The sequence below is a fragment of the Trichomycterus rosablanca genome, chromosome 25, assembly GCF_030014385.1.
Source record: "Trichomycterus rosablanca isolate fTriRos1 chromosome 25, fTriRos1.hap1, whole genome shotgun sequence".
In the NCBI taxonomy this organism is placed as follows: domain Eukaryota; kingdom Metazoa; phylum Chordata; class Actinopteri; order Siluriformes; family Trichomycteridae; genus Trichomycterus; species Trichomycterus rosablanca.
In genome coordinates this window covers 459,785-479,839 of record NC_086012.1, presented here as the reverse complement: position 1 = coordinate 479,839, position 20,055 = coordinate 459,785, and the positions used below count along the sequence as shown (strand labels likewise).

Below are 20,055 nucleotides of genomic sequence, written 5' to 3'. Positions count from 1 at the left end.
GACTTGTTAGTAAAAATAATAACTCTATTCTGTTTCTCAAGTTTGAGTGTTGTGGCCCCTGTGAGTCATACACTGGACCCTGCAGCACAGAGTCTGAGATGAAGCCAAAATGTCAAACAACATTCTCATCAGCTCTGGCCAGAACTTCAGCTCTGCTGGCCAGATCCTGAAAATGCAAAGCTGAAAGCCAGCAGGGTGTGATGAAAAATGGAGCAAGGGTCTGCATAGTTTTTTTTTTTCTAATCACAGGAGGGTAATCACAACAGGCACTGTGCTGTAATGTAATGAAGTTATGGGGATACCACTCTGACTACAGCGCTTACAGACTTAAGATCAAGCTGTCGAAACAAATTTACTACTCTTATAATATCCAAATTGATATAATATTTATATCTGTTTGAAAGACTTTGTGTTTATGCCACTACGTGGAGCCAAACATCTGTTTTTGCTCCAAACATCAGGGCTACAACTTACCTGACACATGTTTCGGTACAAAAGACATTTTTGGAGAACTTTGGCCATAACATGTGTTTTGATTTAGTGTGAAAAAAACCTGGCCCACCTAGAGCCCTGGCTTCAGCTCTATTTAACATCTCTGGGATGAATTGAAACACTGACTGTGCGTCAGGACTTATTTATTGCTGAACATCGTTACCCAACTCCTGTTCTGCTGCAGGTGGACCATAAAAACCTTTTTGGGATGACAGCAAATGTCACCATAACATTGAAGTAAGTTACTTCTACACATGATTAAACAGCAGCAGTGTCTTTATTGAAATGGAAATCTAATCATGATGGCTCACAGGCACTGAAGTGCAGCTCAGAACGAGACTCCCACAGCCGCACTAAAACTGCCCTCTCAACTGCTTCTTTTAATATTCCAGCATTTACAGATTAAATCACAGATTATTTTATTTATTTATTTTAAGCATATAATTACAATAGTTGTAGATGGAAGCACAGACTGGACTGAACTGCTGTGTAATTTCAGCATATTTCTGAAGTTTTGCATGGACAGTGTTTATACATTAAATCAAGCACAAAAAGGAGAAGCTTTTCCAGTTAAACTTTTACCCTTGTTCTTTGGCTAGGCTTTGATATCTGTTATAAAAGAATTATTACAGCAATGACCAGTCGAGTCATCACCTTACTGTATTGCAGTTTACAGTGGGCCAAAATTCAGCTATCATCTTTTATTTGTGTTACGTTGCATTTACGCACAGAGGTGTCTACATCTGGTTGTTCTGAGCTGGCTGTGTTTCTGCTAAACCCATTTCTGTTAAGGGATTAAGTATTCAGCGTCATACACAGAGGAGTAAGGAAATGTTCATGTTCCTCCTCATATATAAATCATTCTATTGCTTCTGAGTACAGGTTGTTCTCAAACATTTATTTTCCAGTGACAGTACACCACACAAAGAGCTTAAATAGGATATTCGTATTTGTAAATGTACATATCAGGTAACTGTTTAAAGCTATCCATATTTGCTTTACTTGTAGGACATACTAACCTAAAGTGTTTAATTAAAAACATCGATTTGAAACGAGCAATCCTAAAGGTCGTTTTATAATTTTATTAGCAAAATGATAAAGTTATTACCGGTGGTACAAGCGACAAGAAGAACTGAATCAGGGAAAGTGGCAACAGTTTTTAAAAAACAACTTTATACTACTGCTATCCACATGATGTACTGGTTGAGCATCAAAATTACCAATTTATTATTACATGATTAGGCAGCATGTAAAAATATAGATATGAAGATTCAGAAGATCTAAGTTGTACAAAGATAAGGAGAAAAGAGAAGGAGGGAAGTGTGGTGGAGGAATATCAAGTGCAGTGGGGTCATACAGATCTGCGTCACCTTACTTTCACTGCCAGGTTTTATCTGCCAACATCAACATTTGGCTCTCAACTTAAGTGCTGCAAGAAAAGCACTTTGGGTCCAAAACCCAGAACAAGTGCAGCAAGATAATGAGTGTGATAGAAAAAATGAACGCAAAAGAAGCCCACCGTAGCTGACTCAATGCTTATGGGACCCTTTCAGTGACGTTCGCTTATCAGTGTGTTTATTATTTTTTAAGGTAGTGGATAGTGTTTTGTTTCATGAATTAAGTAAGAACTTCTATATGCATCAAGTTTGCATCTTTTGCTCATGTATCTCACAGTCTGTAAGAAGAGTTCTCCCCATTCATGTTGGTTTCTTTTGTTTACAATTTCCTTCTACTTACCAAAATGATGAAGAAGGTGGATTAGCCACTAAATCTAAAGCTGCTCTAAATTCTTGTGTAGGTGTGATTGCAAGTGAGTGACTGTGTGTTGTTTGGGACACTGTGATAAATTAGTGCCTTGTAATGGGTGTATAAGCTCAGCTTCTATACCACCACAACTGACCAGGATGAAGCAGTTACTTAAAGTGAATCAATAAATACATATTATGGTCTATTTACATGTTTGTTTGTTTGTTTGTTTTATTTACTAATAGAAGATCTATTCAAATTCTAACATGTGTACAGCTGATCTCTAGATGCAGATGGGTGTAAATACCTCCATTGTATTATTTGTAATGTTAGAATTATAATTGTATTTCATTACTGTACTGGTTTAGAAGACTGGATCATTAGTTTAGGTAGATGACTTACAGTGTATCACAAAAGTGAGTACACCCCTCACATTTCTGCAGATATTTAAGTATATCTTTTCATGGGACAACACTGACAAAATGACACTTTGACACAATGAAAAGTAGTCTGTGTGCAGCTTATATAACAGTGTAAATTTATTCTTCCCTCAAAATAACTCAATATACAGCCATTAATGTCTAAACCACCGGCAACAAAAGTGAGTACACCCCTAAGAGACTACACCCCTAAATGTCCAAATTGAGCACTGCTTGTCATTATCCCTCCAAAATGTCATGTGATTTGTTAGTGTTACTAGGTCTCAGGTGTGCATAGGGAGCAGGTGTGTTCAATTTAGTAGTACAGCTCTCACACTCTCTCATACTGGTCACTGAAAGTTCCAACATGGCACCTCATGGCAAAGAACTCTCTGAGGATCTTAAAAGACGAATTGTTGCGCTACATGAAGATGGCCAAGGCTACAAGAAGATTGGCAACACCCTGAAACTGAGCTGCAGCACAGTGGCCAAGATCATCCAGCGTTTTAAAAGAGCAGGGTCCACTCAGAACAGACCTCGCGTTGGTCGTCCAAAGAAGCTGAGTGCACGTGCTCAGCGTCACATCCAACTGCTGTCTTTGAAAGATAGGCGCAGGAGTGCTGTCAGCATTGCTGCAGAGATTGAAAAGGTGGGGGGTCAGCCTGTCAGTGCTCAGACCATACGCCGCACACTACATCAAATTGGTCTGCATGGCTGTCACCCCAGAAGGAAGCCTCTTCTGAAGTCTCTACACAAGAAAGCCCGCAAACAGTTTGCTGAAGACATGTCAACAAAGGACATGGATTACTGGAACCATGTCCTATGGTCTGATGAGACCAAGATTAATTTGTTTGGTTCAGATGGTCTCAAGCATGTGTGGCGGCAATCAGGTGAGGAGTACAAAGATAAGTGTGTCATGCCTACAGTCAAGCATGGTGGTGGGAATGCCATGGTCTGGGGCTGCATGGGTGCAGCAGGTGTTGGGGAGTTACATTTCATTGAGGGACACATGAACTCCAATATGTACTGTGAAATACTGAAGCAGAGCATGATCCCCTCCCTCCGGAAACTGGGTCGCAGGGCAGTGTTCCAGCATGATAATGACCCCAAACACACCTCTAAGACGACCACTGCTTTATTGAAGAGGCTGAGGGTAAAGGTGATGGACTGGCCAAGCATGTCTCCAGACCTAAACCCAATAGAACATCTTTGGGGCATCCTCAAGCGGAAGGTGGAGGAGCGCAAAGTGTCGAATATCCGCCAGCTCCGTGATGTCGTCATGGAGGAGTGGAAAAGCATTCCAGTGGCAACCTGTGAAGCTCTGGTGAACTCCATGCCCAGGAGAGTTAAGGCAGTTCTGGGAAATAATGGTGGCCACACAAAATATTGACACTTCAGGAACTTTCACTAAGGGGTGTACTCACTTTTGTTGCCGGTGGTTTAGACATTAATGGCTGTAAATTGAGTTATTTTGAGGGAAGAATAAATTTACACTGTTATATAAGCTGCACACAGACTACTTTTCATTGTGTCAAAGTGTCATTTTGTCAGTGTTGTCCCATGAAAAGATATACTTAAATATCTGCAGAAATGTGAGGGGTGTACTCACTTTTGTGATACACTGTACATGTAAGGAGAGCTGGCTGGGGTGATGCACTTGGTCCAGGTGAGGGAGGGACTGGATGCACCTTACAGCTGCTTCACTCTATATATAAAGCACAATGAGCTGAAAGAGCAGAGAGGTGCAGTGTGCAAAGAGCAGGAGGAACCAGAGTCAGAATTCACTGTAGCTGCTCATATTCACCACATATTTAAAAGGTAACAGCTTTATTATGTGCTTTGCACTTTTAACTTTTATTCACTTTGGGTCTCTATTGATTTTATTATTTGATTTTGTTCACTCGTTGTCTTGGCAAGTCTAAAAATCAAAGCTTTTGTATTAATGTGAATAACTCGCATACTTTATGTCTGTATTTCATTTTAGGATAACTGTGACTATGAGGAATTTAATCATCGACCTAGTCGTGCTACTTCTTGCCGATTTTGTGAGTGCGCGCTCGGTGAGCGATGTGACCGATGTGCCGACAGGACTGAACCTCACCGTCAGTGATCCTGTGGAGGAGCAGATTTCAGTATCAGCCGTTAAACCGAGGAGAAAGAGATTTATTTCCCACAGTGATATGATGGCCATCGTTGATTATCACAATCAGGTCCGAGCCAGCGTGTTTCCTCCTGCAGCCAACATGGAATACATGGTGAGTGACTGAACACACATACACAGTGTTTGAGATTGTAAAATATGTAAGACTCTAATTATTATTAAATGATTAACGGTCACTTGAGGTAACGGCTGTTGCCTACATTTAAATCCTTGCCTCAGGGTGACTTCATACGAAAAACTGTTTATTTGTTAAGAAAACAACACTTTACAGCTTTGATCGTAACCTAGTTGCTCCCAAATGTCGTTACTTTAACTTTGTTTATTATATTTAACGACAATAAACAAAACTATTTAATAAACTTACCGTCGACTTCAGGACGAACGATTTCTGACCCTAACGGATTCCGCTCGAGACCTTTCAGACGTGCAGATGCTCCGGTTGCCATGGTAACGGTTACTGGGGCTGTCGGATACGTACATGATTGGGTCATATTTGCCGCGCAAACAATAGCTAGAGATATGATTGGATAATTTATGGCGCCATATTCAAAGTTAAAACGTGATTGGCTCATGCACAGCCAATTGGATTTACCTTAATTTATTCATTAGGTACAGTATTTCATGCCGCTTGGTGAGTATAGTAAGTATAATACTGCACTTCAATGGGGCATTTTTTCATAAAAAACAGCTCATTCTTGATATTTACTTCTGTTAGTTCATGTTAGATGTTCCACAAAGTACTTTGGCCCAAAAACTTTCATTAATTTAGTTCTTTCATACGTTAAATGTACTTAGAGCAAATTGAAATTGTCTGCCCTTATTACACAGTGCATGGAACAGTGGTCTCTGCCAAGATCAGAAAAACAAATCTGATCTGTCATGTTATGCTAAAAGTAAATCTCTCTGGACGGACAGATGTCATAAACGAACCACCAAAACAACAGGTTTGCTATAAATCCTAAGCCGCTGGCTTACAGGTGCCAAAGGTAAATTAACCAAGTAACTACCTAATGTGGAGGAATACATATGCATTGTTGACCTTCTTCTTATTGTTTATGTTTTTAATGGACAGTGGGTATGATTTGAAGAATAAGCTTTTAATTTAATTAAAAACAACTTGACCATTTTTAAAACACCTTCTTTTCGTTAGGGACAATACAATTGGAGGATTCATATTGTTACCCTGTTGGGCTGCTTCTTAATACTGCTAATACAGGTTGCCACTTGCTTTGATTAGCCGAATTATTATTCTTGAAGTAAGTGTTTGGGTGAATACATGGATGGCCATGCTGATCACAGCTTTATCTGTGTGTTCCCTGTATGATCAGTTGTGGGATGAATCTCTGGCGCGCTCAGCTGAGTCCTGGGCTGCCACCTGTATCTGGAATCATGGACCTCCATATTTGCTACGATACCTCGGCCAAAATCTGTCAGTACGCACTGGCAAGTAAGTCAGATGACATCAAAAGTATTAACAGTATTCTTCTCCTTGATGTTATTATAATAATTATTGTTGTTGTTATTATACTTATTATTATCTGTTGGTAGTTACCGGTCAATCTTGCAGCTGGTAAAACCCTGGTATGATGAGGTGAATCATTACATGTTCCCATACCCACGTGACTGCAATCCCTCGTGCCCAATGCGCTGTTATGGACCTATATGTACACATTACACCCAGGTAGGTGTGTTTGGGTCACCTCATCTTCTCCTCAACTAAATCAGAAAACTGTGGTGATGCATGATACTGACCTATTCCATACATTAGTGCTTCTCTATTTATGTACAATAAAATCAACAGGAAATTAAAAATAGCTAAACTGGAAGAATTAAATAATAGATCCAAATCTCAAAAGCATTCTTTGTACTTCCTTGTGTCACAGGCCCACAAGCTGCAGGTTAAGAATCCATACCATACACTCTATACTTACATAAGCTAGAAGTATAAACATGATCATGACTTGATGTGTAATGTGTCTGTTGTACTCAGATGGTGTGGGCAACGTCAAACCGAGTGGGCTGTGCAATACAGGAGTGTTATAACATGGTGGTGTGGGGTGCCGTGTGGAGACAGGCTACTTACCTGGTCTGTAATTACTCTCTAAAGTGAGTAATATTTTTCTTTCTCAGGGCATCACTTACACATTCACTTCTTCACTCATAGCCAGGGGCAGTTCATACCAGCCAATCCATGGAGGAAACCTATGCAGACAGGGGTAAAACATGCAAAACTCTTTACAGACAGTGACCAGAGGCAAGTATTAAATCAAGGTCCTCAGGACCCATGCTGCTTTAAATTACCCAGTCTGCCAGCTGCCTCACCACTCTGCCCTCATAATAAAACTACCGTAATTATGCTATCTAGTGTCTTCAGTTCTGCATCATTATAGGTTCATTTTGATGTGCATGACTTTGGCAATACTGTAGAGAGTAAATGCAGATGTTAAAGTGCGCATTAAAAAATTATATTGCTTTTATATATATATATTATAGAAACTGAAGTATATAACAGCCTCCACTTTTCTGGTAAGGCTTTTCACACGTGTCTGTGGGAATTTGTATTTGCTTTTTTTGATGAGAAGGCCTTTATTTTATAAACTTTAGCAATAACTGAATATAATTGTATTTTTTGCAGGGGGAACTGGATAGGAGAGGCGCCTTATCAAGTGGGCATCCCGTGTTCAGCGTGCCCACCAAGTTATGGAGGATCGTGTAGGAACAACATGTGCTTCCCCTCTATCAACTCAAACTTTATGTACTGGTTTAAACGTTAATCTGAGTAACGTCAGTGTCATTTTCTATTTACTAAGTTTGTATGAATTATACACACACTTTCTAAAATGGTGCTAATGTTGAGCAAATTCATCTATTTTTACCACAGACCATCATATTGATGCTCTGATACTGACATGACTGTGCATTCCTGTTTGGTTTGTGCTCATTTTGACTTGTTAATCTGTCAGGGTTCTTGTAAACGTCCGTGTTCTGATACAGCAGCTACAGTGAGCTGTGTGACAGTCAGAGTATATATTAAAGTTAAATATTCAGGCATGCATTTATGACACCACTCGTTTATACAGTGAGCAATACTGAAACACACACATGCTGAAATGTTATTGTTATATGTACTGTATATGTAATGTTTTTGAGGAGAAATAAAAGAGATAATCAGGTGTGTAGCTTGTTTATGCATTTAATAGCATCTGTACTCTCAGAAATAGAAGTAGCTTGTTGCATATTTTGAACCTTTATTTAATTTCCCATTTTAACCAGTACACACTAAACATCATGTATGGTACCACAACACCTAATGTACCACAAGTGAGTTTATAATACGAACAGAATACGAGTTTTTGCACTTAGAGTCTCAGAGTAATAATTAGGTGAGTGAACCTTTAGAGACTTTCATCACTGAGCCCTGAGAAAATGAGAAACAGCAAATCATCGTTTGTTAGTTCTGGCCGGAGCCTGGATCCCTTTATTTCTGTAACTTTAGCAAAACTCTAGAGCTGGCACAGCATCTAAAGGGACTGGAAATTGAAAAATGACCCCCCCACCCCACCCCACTTCATCCTTCGAATAACAAAGCACTGTTAGTTCAGCTTTAGTACCAGAGTATACATGCGGGTCAGACTGGTGCTTACAGCTAACTGAAAACGACAAACACTAAATCTGCACCGAAGAACCATGAACTGTAGAAGAACCAGATAACTGAACTGTAGAAGAACCAGATAACTGAACTGTAGAAGAACCAGATAACCTGATCTACAGCATGACTGAACTGAAAAACTAGATCTACTGACATCATGTTAAACATAATAAGCATGAAGTTCTTGTTTTAAATCCTACACGCTTGTTAGCTTGACAATTTTCTCTGCTGTTTTGAAAAGGAAATAAAGGCTGATCAGAGTGACTTGTGGTTCCACTCCTGACGTGAATGCTAGATGTTAATTTAATCCTTCAGGCCATTATGGGGGTTCCATTCGAGCTGATGAAGTCATGGAATGGATGTAAAATAATTGGAAGACGATGATTAGATCATTAGAAGGTTATTACCAGGATTTGTGAACATTTCTATGTGACGTCTGTGAACTTAAACTGTACATACAGAACAGGGCCTCCTGTAAATCTGCACTATTATGTTACGTCAAGAGACTCTTGTCTTCATGTGTCCCAGTAAAAGCTTGTGTTAGGCCTCATACTCCCAAACTGGGACACAGAACCCTGTCCAGCTAGTCCACTACTGCTGAGTCCTGGGTTCGAGTCTCAGAAATCCACCACTGGTGATTAAATACAGTAGTAGTGGGTTTGAGTAGAGAAACCACAGCTCTCTGCATGGCCGTGACCCTACAGGACCCGAGTTTGACACCCCTGTATTTGAAGGAGCACTTTAAGAAAACCCACCCAATACTGCCACCTAGTGTCTCTACTGCCAACACATTTCTACCTCACATTCAGAAACGGTATGAAAATCAGCATGAGACTAAAGAACACGTTTAAATTACATGCACTTGCTGCTGTATAAGGAGTCACATTTTTACATGTGCGCTGTGTAGGCAAACAATTACTGACTGTACTCTTAAACACCCTCCTCCACCCCATTCATCTGTAGAAATGGACTATTTTAAATTCATTTGTCGCCCCCTTTAGCTTTTTAAGGGTTTTTCCCTACAGTTCTAATTATCTTGAGTTCCACCCTCAACAGGTTCGAGGAGCTTTTAGAACCGACCCAAAAGCAATGGACGCACAATCGGGAGCATGACATGTTTTGGGAGGTAACCCACGTGGACACCAGGAGAACATGCCAAATCCTTCCTAGACAGTGCTTGAACGAGTGGTTTGATCATAGGTCCCCAGTCCCCTTGACCTTTGAGGCACCCTCACTACGAAAACACCTATTAGGTACAAAGTTTGTGTCTGACTTGTGCCCAGGGTTTCTGGGAAGAGACCAGATCCACCGCGACCGCAACCAGGATAAAGCTGTTTGTAAAAATGACATAATAGTTTGATTTGTTGTTGGAGTTTTAAATCCTAAATCCTTTGCAGTGGATCTGACTGGGTGAAGCTGTAGATGTTTGGGGGGTATTAGGGGTGCTGGGAGGGGTTTTGAAGTCCCGCCTAACTGGGTATAAGAGGAAGCGGCGGCGCTCCGGTGTTAAACGCGGCCGGTACTGGTGAGGTCTGATCCACCTTCATACATACAGGAGGAACATCTAGTACCTAGTACTGGAGACCTACTGCAGGAATAAATGCTCTTCAGCATCCAGTCAGGTCAGACTGCAGCTCTATGACTTATTATACTGTGTTTATAGATTTCTATATGATTTAATTATTGCACGCTTATAGATGCGAGCTTCATTCATGCATTTAAAACGCACTACAATTGTGCAGATGTTTGATGTTGCTTTGATGCTTTTACTTTGAACATAGATGGATGACATTTTGCACATTTTTGCACATTTTTATTGCAAATCACACACACATAAAACCTTACACGTGTGTGTTGACGCTCTTTCTGCAGAGCTGAATAATAAACCCACATGTGCAAAATGCTGAAACTGCTAAAAGGAAGAAAGAATAAACACCACTCAAAAGCTGAGAGGAATAAAAACTAATATTCATTTTTGTTCATTCTGATCTTTTAGCTCATTTTACTTAACCTAAAACTATACCCACATTCTTCAGCCCTGCAGGTTTGTTGGTATTTAGGCTGTGGTGCTGGCACAACCTCGAGAGACTCATGGACATATTTTATTTTCAGATAAATATATTGATTTATTTGTGTTTTATTGTGTAGGGGTGATTTGTGATTTGGAAATGAGCTACATAAATTTCATTTTCATAAAATGTATATCTTGGTAAGGTTGTGGTCGGTAGGGCTCCACTGGGAAACAAACGGCACCAATCCATTGCAATGCTTCAGCCATTCCCCATTAGACATAGACAACCATGTCTGTTTAGACATAAGGCCAGTTGGTAGCTGTGTTTATTTAGTTAGATTAAGCATCTGTTATTGGGTTCGAGTCTCAGCAGTGCTAATTTATCTTTCTTACCTTTCCTACAGGTGAAGAAGAAAAGTCACACTGGGTTTGGTGTACTTGAGGTTTTTGCTGGAGATGATGGACGTCAGTCAGTACTGGTTCAGCAGTTTTGTCCTGCTCCTCGTTTACCTACAAGGTTGTTTGACCATGTTCGTCCCTAATGCGACACACCTGGAGGCCATGTTGGGAAAGTACATGGACAAGGACGACTCGTGGTGGGCGTCCAAGCCAAGGGGCAAGAGGGCAATCTCTCAGAGTGACATGCAGCTCATCCTGGACCTGCACAATAAGCTCAGGGGACAGGTCTACCCCCCGGCGTCCAACATGGAGTACATGGTGAGAAATAAGAGCAGAATTTAACATCATGAAGGGTTTCAGTGATGGGCTGATGGGGTGAGGTATCACTAGAATGTGGAGGAATGTGGTGAAGGTGGTTTCTTTAGTGATCAGCCAGATCCAGGAAGAGATATTTTAGATCCAGTTAAAGATCACCTGGTTACAAGGACATCCAGATCAACACAGAAATCATCTTTACCCAATTATAACTCATCCAGATCCAAACAGAAGCCAACAATTAATAACAATTATCTACATCCTGGTACAAATATCCAGATCCAAGTATAAATCATTATTAAAGCTCATCCAGATCCAGTCAGAGATCATACAGATCAGATTAGATGTGATTCTGATCCGGTTAGAGGCCATACAGATCTGATAAGAAATCATCCAGATCCAGTTAGAGACTTTACAGATCTGATTAGAAGTTATTCTGATCCAGTTAAAGATCACACAGATCTGATAAAAGATTATCCAGATCCAGCTAGAAATCATCCAGATCTAATTCGAGATCATACAGATCCAGTCAGAGATCATACAGATCCAGTTAAAGATCTGATCAGAGGTGATTCACACTGTTAGAGATCATGAGATTAAATGATGATCTATTAGAGATCGGTCATCTCTTGCTCATCCAGTCATCATCTTAATTTGAGGTGACCAGTTTAAGCGGCGTGACTCAATACCTGTGCTGTTGTCCATCCATTAAAGGTCCATCACTGTCGGCGTGATCCCTTCACCTGTCTGAACCAGCGCTCGGGTTTCACGCCACTACAGCAGGAAGAAAACATGTTGAACTTTGTGAACGTTTGTGGTCTAATGTAAACATTTTAGAACCGCCAGGCGTCAGCGCTGCCCTCAATCGTTTATTAGTCGAAAATCTCATGATGTTTCTGGCCTCCAGCCAGCGCTCCCCTCCGTCCGTTCGGTTCCTGGAGCCGAGGGCCTTCAGCAAACATCACACACTGCTCCTCAAAACGCTCGTCCATGGCATCACATCAAAATGTCGCTGCCAACAATGGAGACCAAACACTGAGTGTCAAAGGTGAAGAGTTCACGTTCGGAGATTACGAGAGTCATCGGATCTTATAGTACAGTCCAACGTAGTCTCAGGTCCAGTTCGCTCCAAGTGTTGTCATCTCCAATTCCCTCCAATTTCCTCACTGCTGGAGGTCAAACCACAGGCCCGGTGTTTGTTTTATTACAGATTTGGGATAAAGAAACAGTGGTAGCTCAGAGTTTTAGCTTCTGCCCTGGTGACTGTAGAGTTTAAACGCTCCCAGATGGTTAGTGATGGGCCCTCGAGCAGGACCCTTGACCCTCAGTTCTATTCTCAGACTGGATTCTGCATCACTTGCAGCTGGTTTTGTGTTACCGAGTGTGTTTTTCAATGTCCAAGGTGCATTCCCTGATGGTGGGGTTTGCAAGTGAGCACGAATCCACAGTGACCCTGACCAGGGTGAAGATAGTGAGAAGTTAGTAGCAGGTGGATCAGTTCTGATGGAGACCAAAGTGCTCCTCTTGTCCTTCTGTATCTAACCAAACCAAATCTAACCATCTCAAGAGGCCCCAAAAAGAGGCGCATGAAAGCACCCGCTGCTCAGAGGATTCTGCGTAATTCCTCTTGACGGGAACCCTAGTGGGTCACCGAGGGTTCGTATTTCGGCCTGACTGACAGTAATGAGGGATTTCATTGAGTGAAGACGGGCAGGAAGCCAAACACCGCCGGCAGAACCGCTGGCAGAACCGTAAGAGCAGAACGAGACTCTGTGCTGCGTTCATGGACGCTTGATGCCGTGGAACGCCCGGACCGTTCTCTCTCGACTCCTGGTACATTAAAGTTATCATATGAACTTACGCAGAACTCGTTTAACGCAACATGATTTGCAATAATGGACGTAAATGTAACGGAGCGTTGCTGTTTCAGGGACTTGAGCACATGGAACACATTAGTAATTACAGGCGTTCTGTACAGCGCTACACGTGATCACTGTACAATTATCTAACAGCGGAACGTAGTTACCAGCAGCACAGAGCCCAGTTTGGGTTCCGACACAAAGCTCTTTGTCCAGACGTGGTGCTGTGGGAACACTTACACCCCGCAGGTCCCAGTTCTGACCTCTGTCTGACCAACCGAGCGATGAAACAGCCATGAACTGATGTACAATCACAACGATTTAATAAAACACTGCTGAGACTCGAAGAAGGAGGGTCTGGGTTCAAATTCTTATCATTCCTTCTGTGTGGAGTTTGCATGTTCTCCCTGTGTCTGTGTGGGTTTCCTCACACAACACATGCAGTCAGGCTAACTGTGGACACTAGACATTAGTGTGTAAAATGTGTGTGTGTGTGTGTGTGTGTATCAGGTGTGGGACACCGAGCTGGAGCGCAGTGCTGAGGACTGGGCGTATACGTGCCTGTGGCAGCATGGACCCTCTCACCTCCTGACCCAGATCGGTCAGAACCTGGGGGCGCACTGGGGCAGGTCGGCATCGACTCTTCACCCTCTCGTGTTCTGTTCATGTCCAAACAATCAGTAAACATCAATCACGTCTGTGCAGACGCCTGACCGGGTGATAGCACCGCTTGGGCTTCGAACCCTGCAGCACCAGTAAAATGTTCCCTCTTTACTTTGGACTTTTTCAGGGATCGACCTCCGACCTTTCATGTGCAGGCGTGGTACGATGAGGTTCAGTACTTTAGTTACCCCTATCCTCAGGAGTGTAACCCCCACTGTCCCTATAGGTGCTCCGGTCCTGTCTGTACACACTACACACAGGTACACACACACACACTACACACATTACACACACAGGTACACACAGACTACACACACTACACACATTTGTATTCTAATATTTACATTTTATTGCAGGTTTTTGATGATTTAGCTCTGAATAAATAAATGTGATTTTTGATCGATTGATCTGGTCTCTTGTTTGCAGTTGGTTTGGGCCACCAGTAATAAAATCGGCTGCGCCATCAACGTGTGTTACAACATGAACGTTTGGGGAATGATCTGGGCCAAAGCCGTGTACCTGGTGTGTAATTACTCACCCCCGTAAGTAAACGAACCCAAGTAGGGTTTTATATTCTGGGATTATTGAGACTGAAGTCCAGGAGGGACGTGGTTGAGTTCTCTAGTGTCACAAGTTAATTTTTACATTTACATCAAGTGTTTATTATGATTTATGTATATTTTGGTATTGTGTTGGATACAGGGGGAACTGGTGGGGTCATGCGCCGTATAAACACGGCCGTCCGTGCTCGGCGTGTCCAGCCAGTTACGGTGGAGGCTGCAGAGACAACCTGTGTTATAAAGGTAAGAACACACGCTCCAGTCTTTATTTACTTTTTTTATTCTGCATTTTCTTCCAGTTTAGTCATAGCCAGTTCCTTTACTCGAGACCTCGATGGTGTACGGGGGACTGATTATTATTATTATATATTTTTTAAGACGATGGCAGTCAGAGATATTCAGAACCTGAGGAGAGTAACTACATAGAGCCGGAGCCATCACACAGCCAGTCGTCTGCACCCGCTGATTACTACTTCACACCAGTGCCAACCACAGTGCCAACATCGGTGCCAACGCAACCAGCAGCACCCGATAACCGCGGCCTGGAAGAGAACGACGTCAGCAGCACCGAGCAAATGTGTAAGAGATTTTAACTTCCTGTTCAAGCTACACACACATGTCGGATTGCAGTTGGCACAGCGGGTAGAGTGGGTGTGGGTCAGTTTGTTTTTTTACCTGCTCGTGTTCTGTTTTGCAGCCCAGCAGGTGGAGTGTGATACCAGGTTACGGGATCGGTGTAAAGGAACCACCTGCAACAGGTACGTCATCAAACCCTGATCACCTGATCTCCTGTGATCCACGTGATTCTGATCCACACTCCCGCTTCTTACTAACAGGTACGAATGCCCACCGGGTTGCTTATACGGCTACGGCAAAGTGATCGGCTCGGGACATTACGACATGGTGGGTGACCTTCATCACACTATATTATACATGATTAATGATCCGAATCTGTTGCATTGTGGGATTGAAGCATTTCTGTGACATGTGAAGCCCTGTACTGTTTATAGAGACGCAGCCCCACATCATGATGCTCCCACTTCTGTTCTCATAACAGAGAGGACTATGTGTTCCACTCAGATCACGTGTGTGTGTGTGTACTGTAAATAAGATATAATATAAATGTAATAACCACCGCGGCTCATGTTCATGTCATAATGATGCTTTCTTCCTCAGCAATCCAGTATCTGTGGTGCAGCGTTGCATGCTGGGATTATTGATAACGATGGAGGCTGGCTGGACATCACCAGAGTGGGCAGACGATCGCGCTTCAGCAGGTCCTACAGGAACGGAGTTCAGACTCAGGCGTGAGTTTGGTTGATTTTATCCTCTTGGTGATTTGGGGGGAGGTCGCTCCTTTCTGATGGTTGTTGTTTTTGTTCCCCTGCAGGAGGAACACGAGCGCCAACGCCTTCACCGTGTCTACGGTAACAGGTCAGTAAACGGAGGATCATCTCAGTGTCCACATGTTTATTCAGTTAATTATTGGGACACTTTCATACAACATGGATCGAGATACAAACTAGAAACGTGTTTATTCATTCAGTGTCTGTTTTACCAACATTTTATCCTGGTCAGGGTCAAAGTGGGTCCAATTCTCTGGGCAAAAAGCAAAAAAAGGTCAGGTCTCCAGTCCATCACAGAGCACACACACACACACACACACACACACACCTAGGGAGACTTTAGTATGTAGCTCCAATGAACCTGACTGCATGCTTTTGTACTGTGAGAGAAAACCTACACAGACATGGGGAGAACATGCAAAACACCACACAGACAGGACCTGGGCCGCTCCACCTGGGATGCGAACCCAGGACCTTCTTGCTGTGAAGCAAGAGTACTATCCACCCAGCCACTGTGCCACCTCAGATCTTTAAATAATAATAATAATAAAAATAATAATAATAATAATTAAAATAATAATAACAGGTAAAACAATAATAATGAATAAAATAATAATAATAATAAATAAAATAATAATAATAATAATAAACAAAATTATGTTAATACTACTACTAATAATAATTAAAATAATAATGATAATAATAATAATAATAATAATAATAATAATTTAGACATTATAGGAATTTCTACACCATCACGTTAATCATTTAGTTAATCATTATCATTTTTTTAAATTTATGATATGTCACGGCATTTTAAGGCCAAATATATAAACAAATAACAGATAAATAAACAGATAAAATAAATAAATGTGTATATTATTGTATTTTGTAGTAAAGGCGGTGAGCTGTGAGATGACGGCGGCTCAGTTCTGCCCGTACAGGCGACCCGTCCGACACTGTCCCAGGTCCCTGAGAGACTCTTATAACGTTAATATTAAACCCCGTGGCGTCCCGGCGTGTTATTAATCCCGTCCTGTATCGTTCTCAGGTTGTACTGTCATCGTAACTGTCTGTACGACAGCAACACACGCGTGATCGGGACACGCTACTACTCAGACGTGAGTCCTGCTGCATACACACATGAAACAAAAATAAAAACACTTTATAACCCTGAACTGAACTGATGAGTTTCTCTCCTCTTTATGAACCAGAGCTCCAGTATCTGTCGGGCGGCGCTACACGCCGGCGTGATCCAGAACCACAGCGGCGGGTATCTGGACCTGATGCCAGTGGACAGGAGGCAGCACTACACCGGCTCCTACCAGAACCGAATCTCATCAGAGAGGTAACGAGCTACACCCGTGTGTTTGCAAACACAAGAACTTAAACCCATGCTGAAAGCTACAAAAATGAAGCCTGCTTGACTGTGGACAGTGTCACTCATGTTCCAGCAGATTTTCTTGAGGTCCTTATTCCCTTTATTTACCTTGACTTTTAACTTGACAAATCGACCACTGTTCCATGCTCTTGGCACCTCATAATCTCGGGACCTGCCGTGACCTTCCTGACTGATCTGGGATCTGTGCTGAGCTTCCTGGTGGCTCAGTCCAATAGGTGCAGTCAAACCAGTCCTATTTATATGGGCACAGAGAAGTGATGTTATAGAGACGTCTCCTGCAGTCATTCAGTCACAGAAAAGGCAACAGTCACTGAAATCCCTGAACTTTCTCAGATCGTCTGAAGTTCTGATTTTAGCTCTGAACATCTTCAGACCTTCAGGAGGTTTGAGGAACGATTCACACGTGGGTTTCAGCATCCAGGAATTTCACACGACCTTCAGATCTGTTACTGTATTATATATAATGTTTACATCATCATAGCAACCGTATCAACACGCCGTTCAAAGGCGCACGAACGGCATCCGTTCATCCTGGTTCTCTCTGTTTCAGCCTGCAGAACCCAGCGGGAGGGCGAGCGTTCCGAGTGTTCGCCGTGATCTGAGACGGCCGGAGAAGGACACGCCGACCACCACGCGGAGAGAACCGGCCAACAACAACACGTCCACTCACGCTGAGCTCCGCCGGACTGAGACAAACCCTCAGGACAGGAAATAAAGACGTTAAACCTGGAGCCGAGGCTGAAGTGAGAAGAATTCCTGCAGGGTTTGTTTCCTCGGGTGGATTTTATTCTGTAAATAACGTGTATAAAATCACTGTTAATAATTCTGTCACGCTGGAGCTACAGAGGCTGAACATCATCATCATCGTTATCAAGGTTTTTATAAGTAATAATAAAAAATAAGACTCTTGTGATCTCGAGATGCATCCTAAAGTCCACCGTAGCTTTTTGGTGGCATCTCAAATCTGTGTTTTATACACCGAAACATTTCAAACCCCTTGATGCTGATGATTTAGAGACCAAGTGCCAGTCCTGCCCGTCTGTAGCTCCTTCAATAGCTCTCTGGCTACACACATTGATTAAATCTGTATAAACAGCTAACCTACACGCCTACACGCTGGTCTATAATGCATCATGTTCAGATATCGAGCTACAAGCACCAAGAGAAAGAGGACATAAATGATAACGTTCGGCCTCTCTGGATTTCTGGTTTTATTTTGTTGACCGTTTTCTCGTTTTAGGATCATCTAGATTTCACATGTACAGGATTTTATAGCGACTAAAGTGTTTAAATATTTACGTATATTTATATAACAGCGCATGTTCAGAAGTGTTTAAACCCGAGAGCTTCGTGGTGCTCAGCTGCTGTAGTGATGTTCATACCTGGCGGGCCGGGGCATCATACAGCACAGAAAAAACCTCAATTATTTTTGCTAAGAGGATCGTTGGAGCTCGTGGAACTGCGTAACGGGGGCATTTTTAATTTCTGTGATGTTTTCAGATCATAAAGAGAACTGTAGGGGCTTTTTTATATGCTTTTATATCTTTTCATGTCATAAAGAGAACTTTAGTGTGGATGCTGCACAGCTTGAGGGTCCTGTAATCAAAGGTTTGATCCTCAGCTGGGGTGCTTTGTTTCTTGGGTTCCTCAGGCTACTCATCACCCCAAAAATAATACATTACTTATATATTTTTTATCTTACCTGAACATTTTTGCATCTTGTTACAAGATATAACATATCAGACTGTTATTCCTGCAGAAATTCTTTACACGTCTCTTTCTACACGGACTTTTAAACCTAGTTTAACAGATATCTGAGCAGTCAGCGAATGCTGCACAGGATTTCCACATAAACGATCCTAATTAATAAATAACACAAGAAAAAAAACTTCCTCTTTAATTGCTGAATTGGCGTGTAACAGAATCACGGGTGCCGCTGTTAGTTTGGGTGCTGCACATTAGCGTGGGATCCTGGGACCTGGGTTTGATCCTGGTCCTGTGACTGTGTGGCTCCGGTTTCTTTTCACGAAATCAACCAACCAACCAATAACCCAAAATATAATCGATTATCAGATCAGCTACTGATGAGTTATTATTCTTGTTATTCTTCTTATTATGTTATTATTTTTGTACCTGAATAATCAGACTGAAGGTGAAATTTGCTGCTCTTTTATTAAAATGATCTGAGATGTTTGATGTTTTGTGGTTCTTGGTTGGTTTATTTGCTGGAGCTGCTGAATGAAGGAGTGAAATTGAATCACCTCACTAACACACACCGATTCATATCGTATCCACACTGTGTGTGTGTGTGTGTGTGTGTGTGTTTTCCAAACGTTTATCATGGTGTGATGCTGAGAGTCTCTCCGAGTCTTCGTACTGAAGTGACAAGCATCAGATCCTCGTCAAAAATCACACGCTGGTGTTCTCACAGGTCGTACTGTCGGGAAGTGACTCCATACACCCTCGTTACACCCTCGTTACACACTCTGTACACACCCCTGAGCGACAGGAACACCGGGGGTTAACACACAGATCTGCTGCTCTATATGAGGTGGACTATTGGGTGTATTTGGGTACCTGACACATGAGGGTGAAACTGGCCCGGTTGGGTCTGCACTCGGCGCTAATCTATTGTTACGCGGCGTTATTCCGGGCCGTTGTTGATCTTAGCGCGTCGCACCCAAGAAATGAGCGGGTTTCTGATTACACGCTGACCGGCGGCTGCAGCTGGAAATATCCTGTCCACTTCTGCGTGAGGACACCGTACCCGCCGTACCGACAATCACCACCCTGCCGTCAGCTTTATTTTCTCTGGGCTCCCACGCGCGGCTTTAACGAGCGGGTTCGTGGCGTGGCCTCGGGGCTGCGGCGGGGGCCTCGACCTAAACGCTCGCACACCGACCCCCGCGCCACACGAATAGCGCGGCTATTCCGGGATGTTTTCATTCCACGGCCGCGCTCTAAATACACACCGGGCGCGTGGGTTCCCGGGAGGGGGAGAGACGGGCGGCGACGCGACCGAGCTCCGAGGCG

General features: G+C 42.6%; 3 protein-coding genes and 1 long non-coding RNA gene across 5 annotated transcripts in view; 3 read left to right on the top strand and 1 right to left on the bottom strand.

Annotated features, from left to right (window-relative positions):
• Positions 1-20,055, top strand: part of rpl7 (ribosomal protein L7) — a 124,694-nt gene that overhangs the window by 36,493 nt on the left and 68,146 nt on the right. Inside the window, exon 7 of one of the 2 annotated variants that reach the window (XM_062987910.1) lies at positions 14,701-14,710. The exons of the other annotated variant lie outside the window; for it this stretch is intronic. The gene's annotated coding sequence lies outside the window, so the exon portion shown is untranslated. Of the gene's footprint in view, positions 1-14,700; positions 14,711-20,055 lie in introns of those variants that run through there. 2 annotated transcript variants of the gene reach the window in all.
• On the top strand, positions 4,655-7,592 carry pi15b (peptidase inhibitor 15b). The gene is made up of 5 exons (XM_062987216.1): positions 4,655-4,912; positions 6,147-6,265; positions 6,367-6,499; positions 6,809-6,924; positions 7,454-7,592. Exons 1-5 carry the CDS (start codon positions 4,655-4,657, stop codon positions 7,590-7,592), a joined length of 765 nt encoding a protein of 254 aa, XP_062843286.1.
• On the top strand, positions 10,068-18,190 carry crispld1b (cysteine-rich secretory protein LCCL domain containing 1b). The gene is made up of 15 exons (XM_062987907.1): positions 10,068-10,089; positions 10,883-11,195; positions 13,562-13,680; positions 13,842-13,974; positions 14,141-14,256; positions 14,417-14,517; positions 14,653-14,853; positions 14,972-15,032; positions 15,111-15,177; positions 15,451-15,581; positions 15,665-15,708; positions 16,516-16,588; positions 16,672-16,741; positions 16,835-16,968; positions 17,573-18,190. Exons 2-15 carry the CDS (start codon positions 10,935-10,937, stop codon positions 17,622-17,624), a joined length of 1,563 nt encoding a protein of 520 aa, XP_062843977.1. The 5' UTR covers positions 10,068-10,089; positions 10,883-10,934; the 3' UTR covers positions 17,625-18,190.
• LOC134302725 (uncharacterized) lies at positions 18,904-19,633 on the bottom strand. The gene is made up of 2 exons (XR_010007573.1): positions 19,600-19,633; positions 18,904-19,520 (listed from the first exon to the last, which is right to left on the bottom strand). It is a non-coding gene; the product is annotated as an uncharacterized LOC134302725 (long non-coding RNA).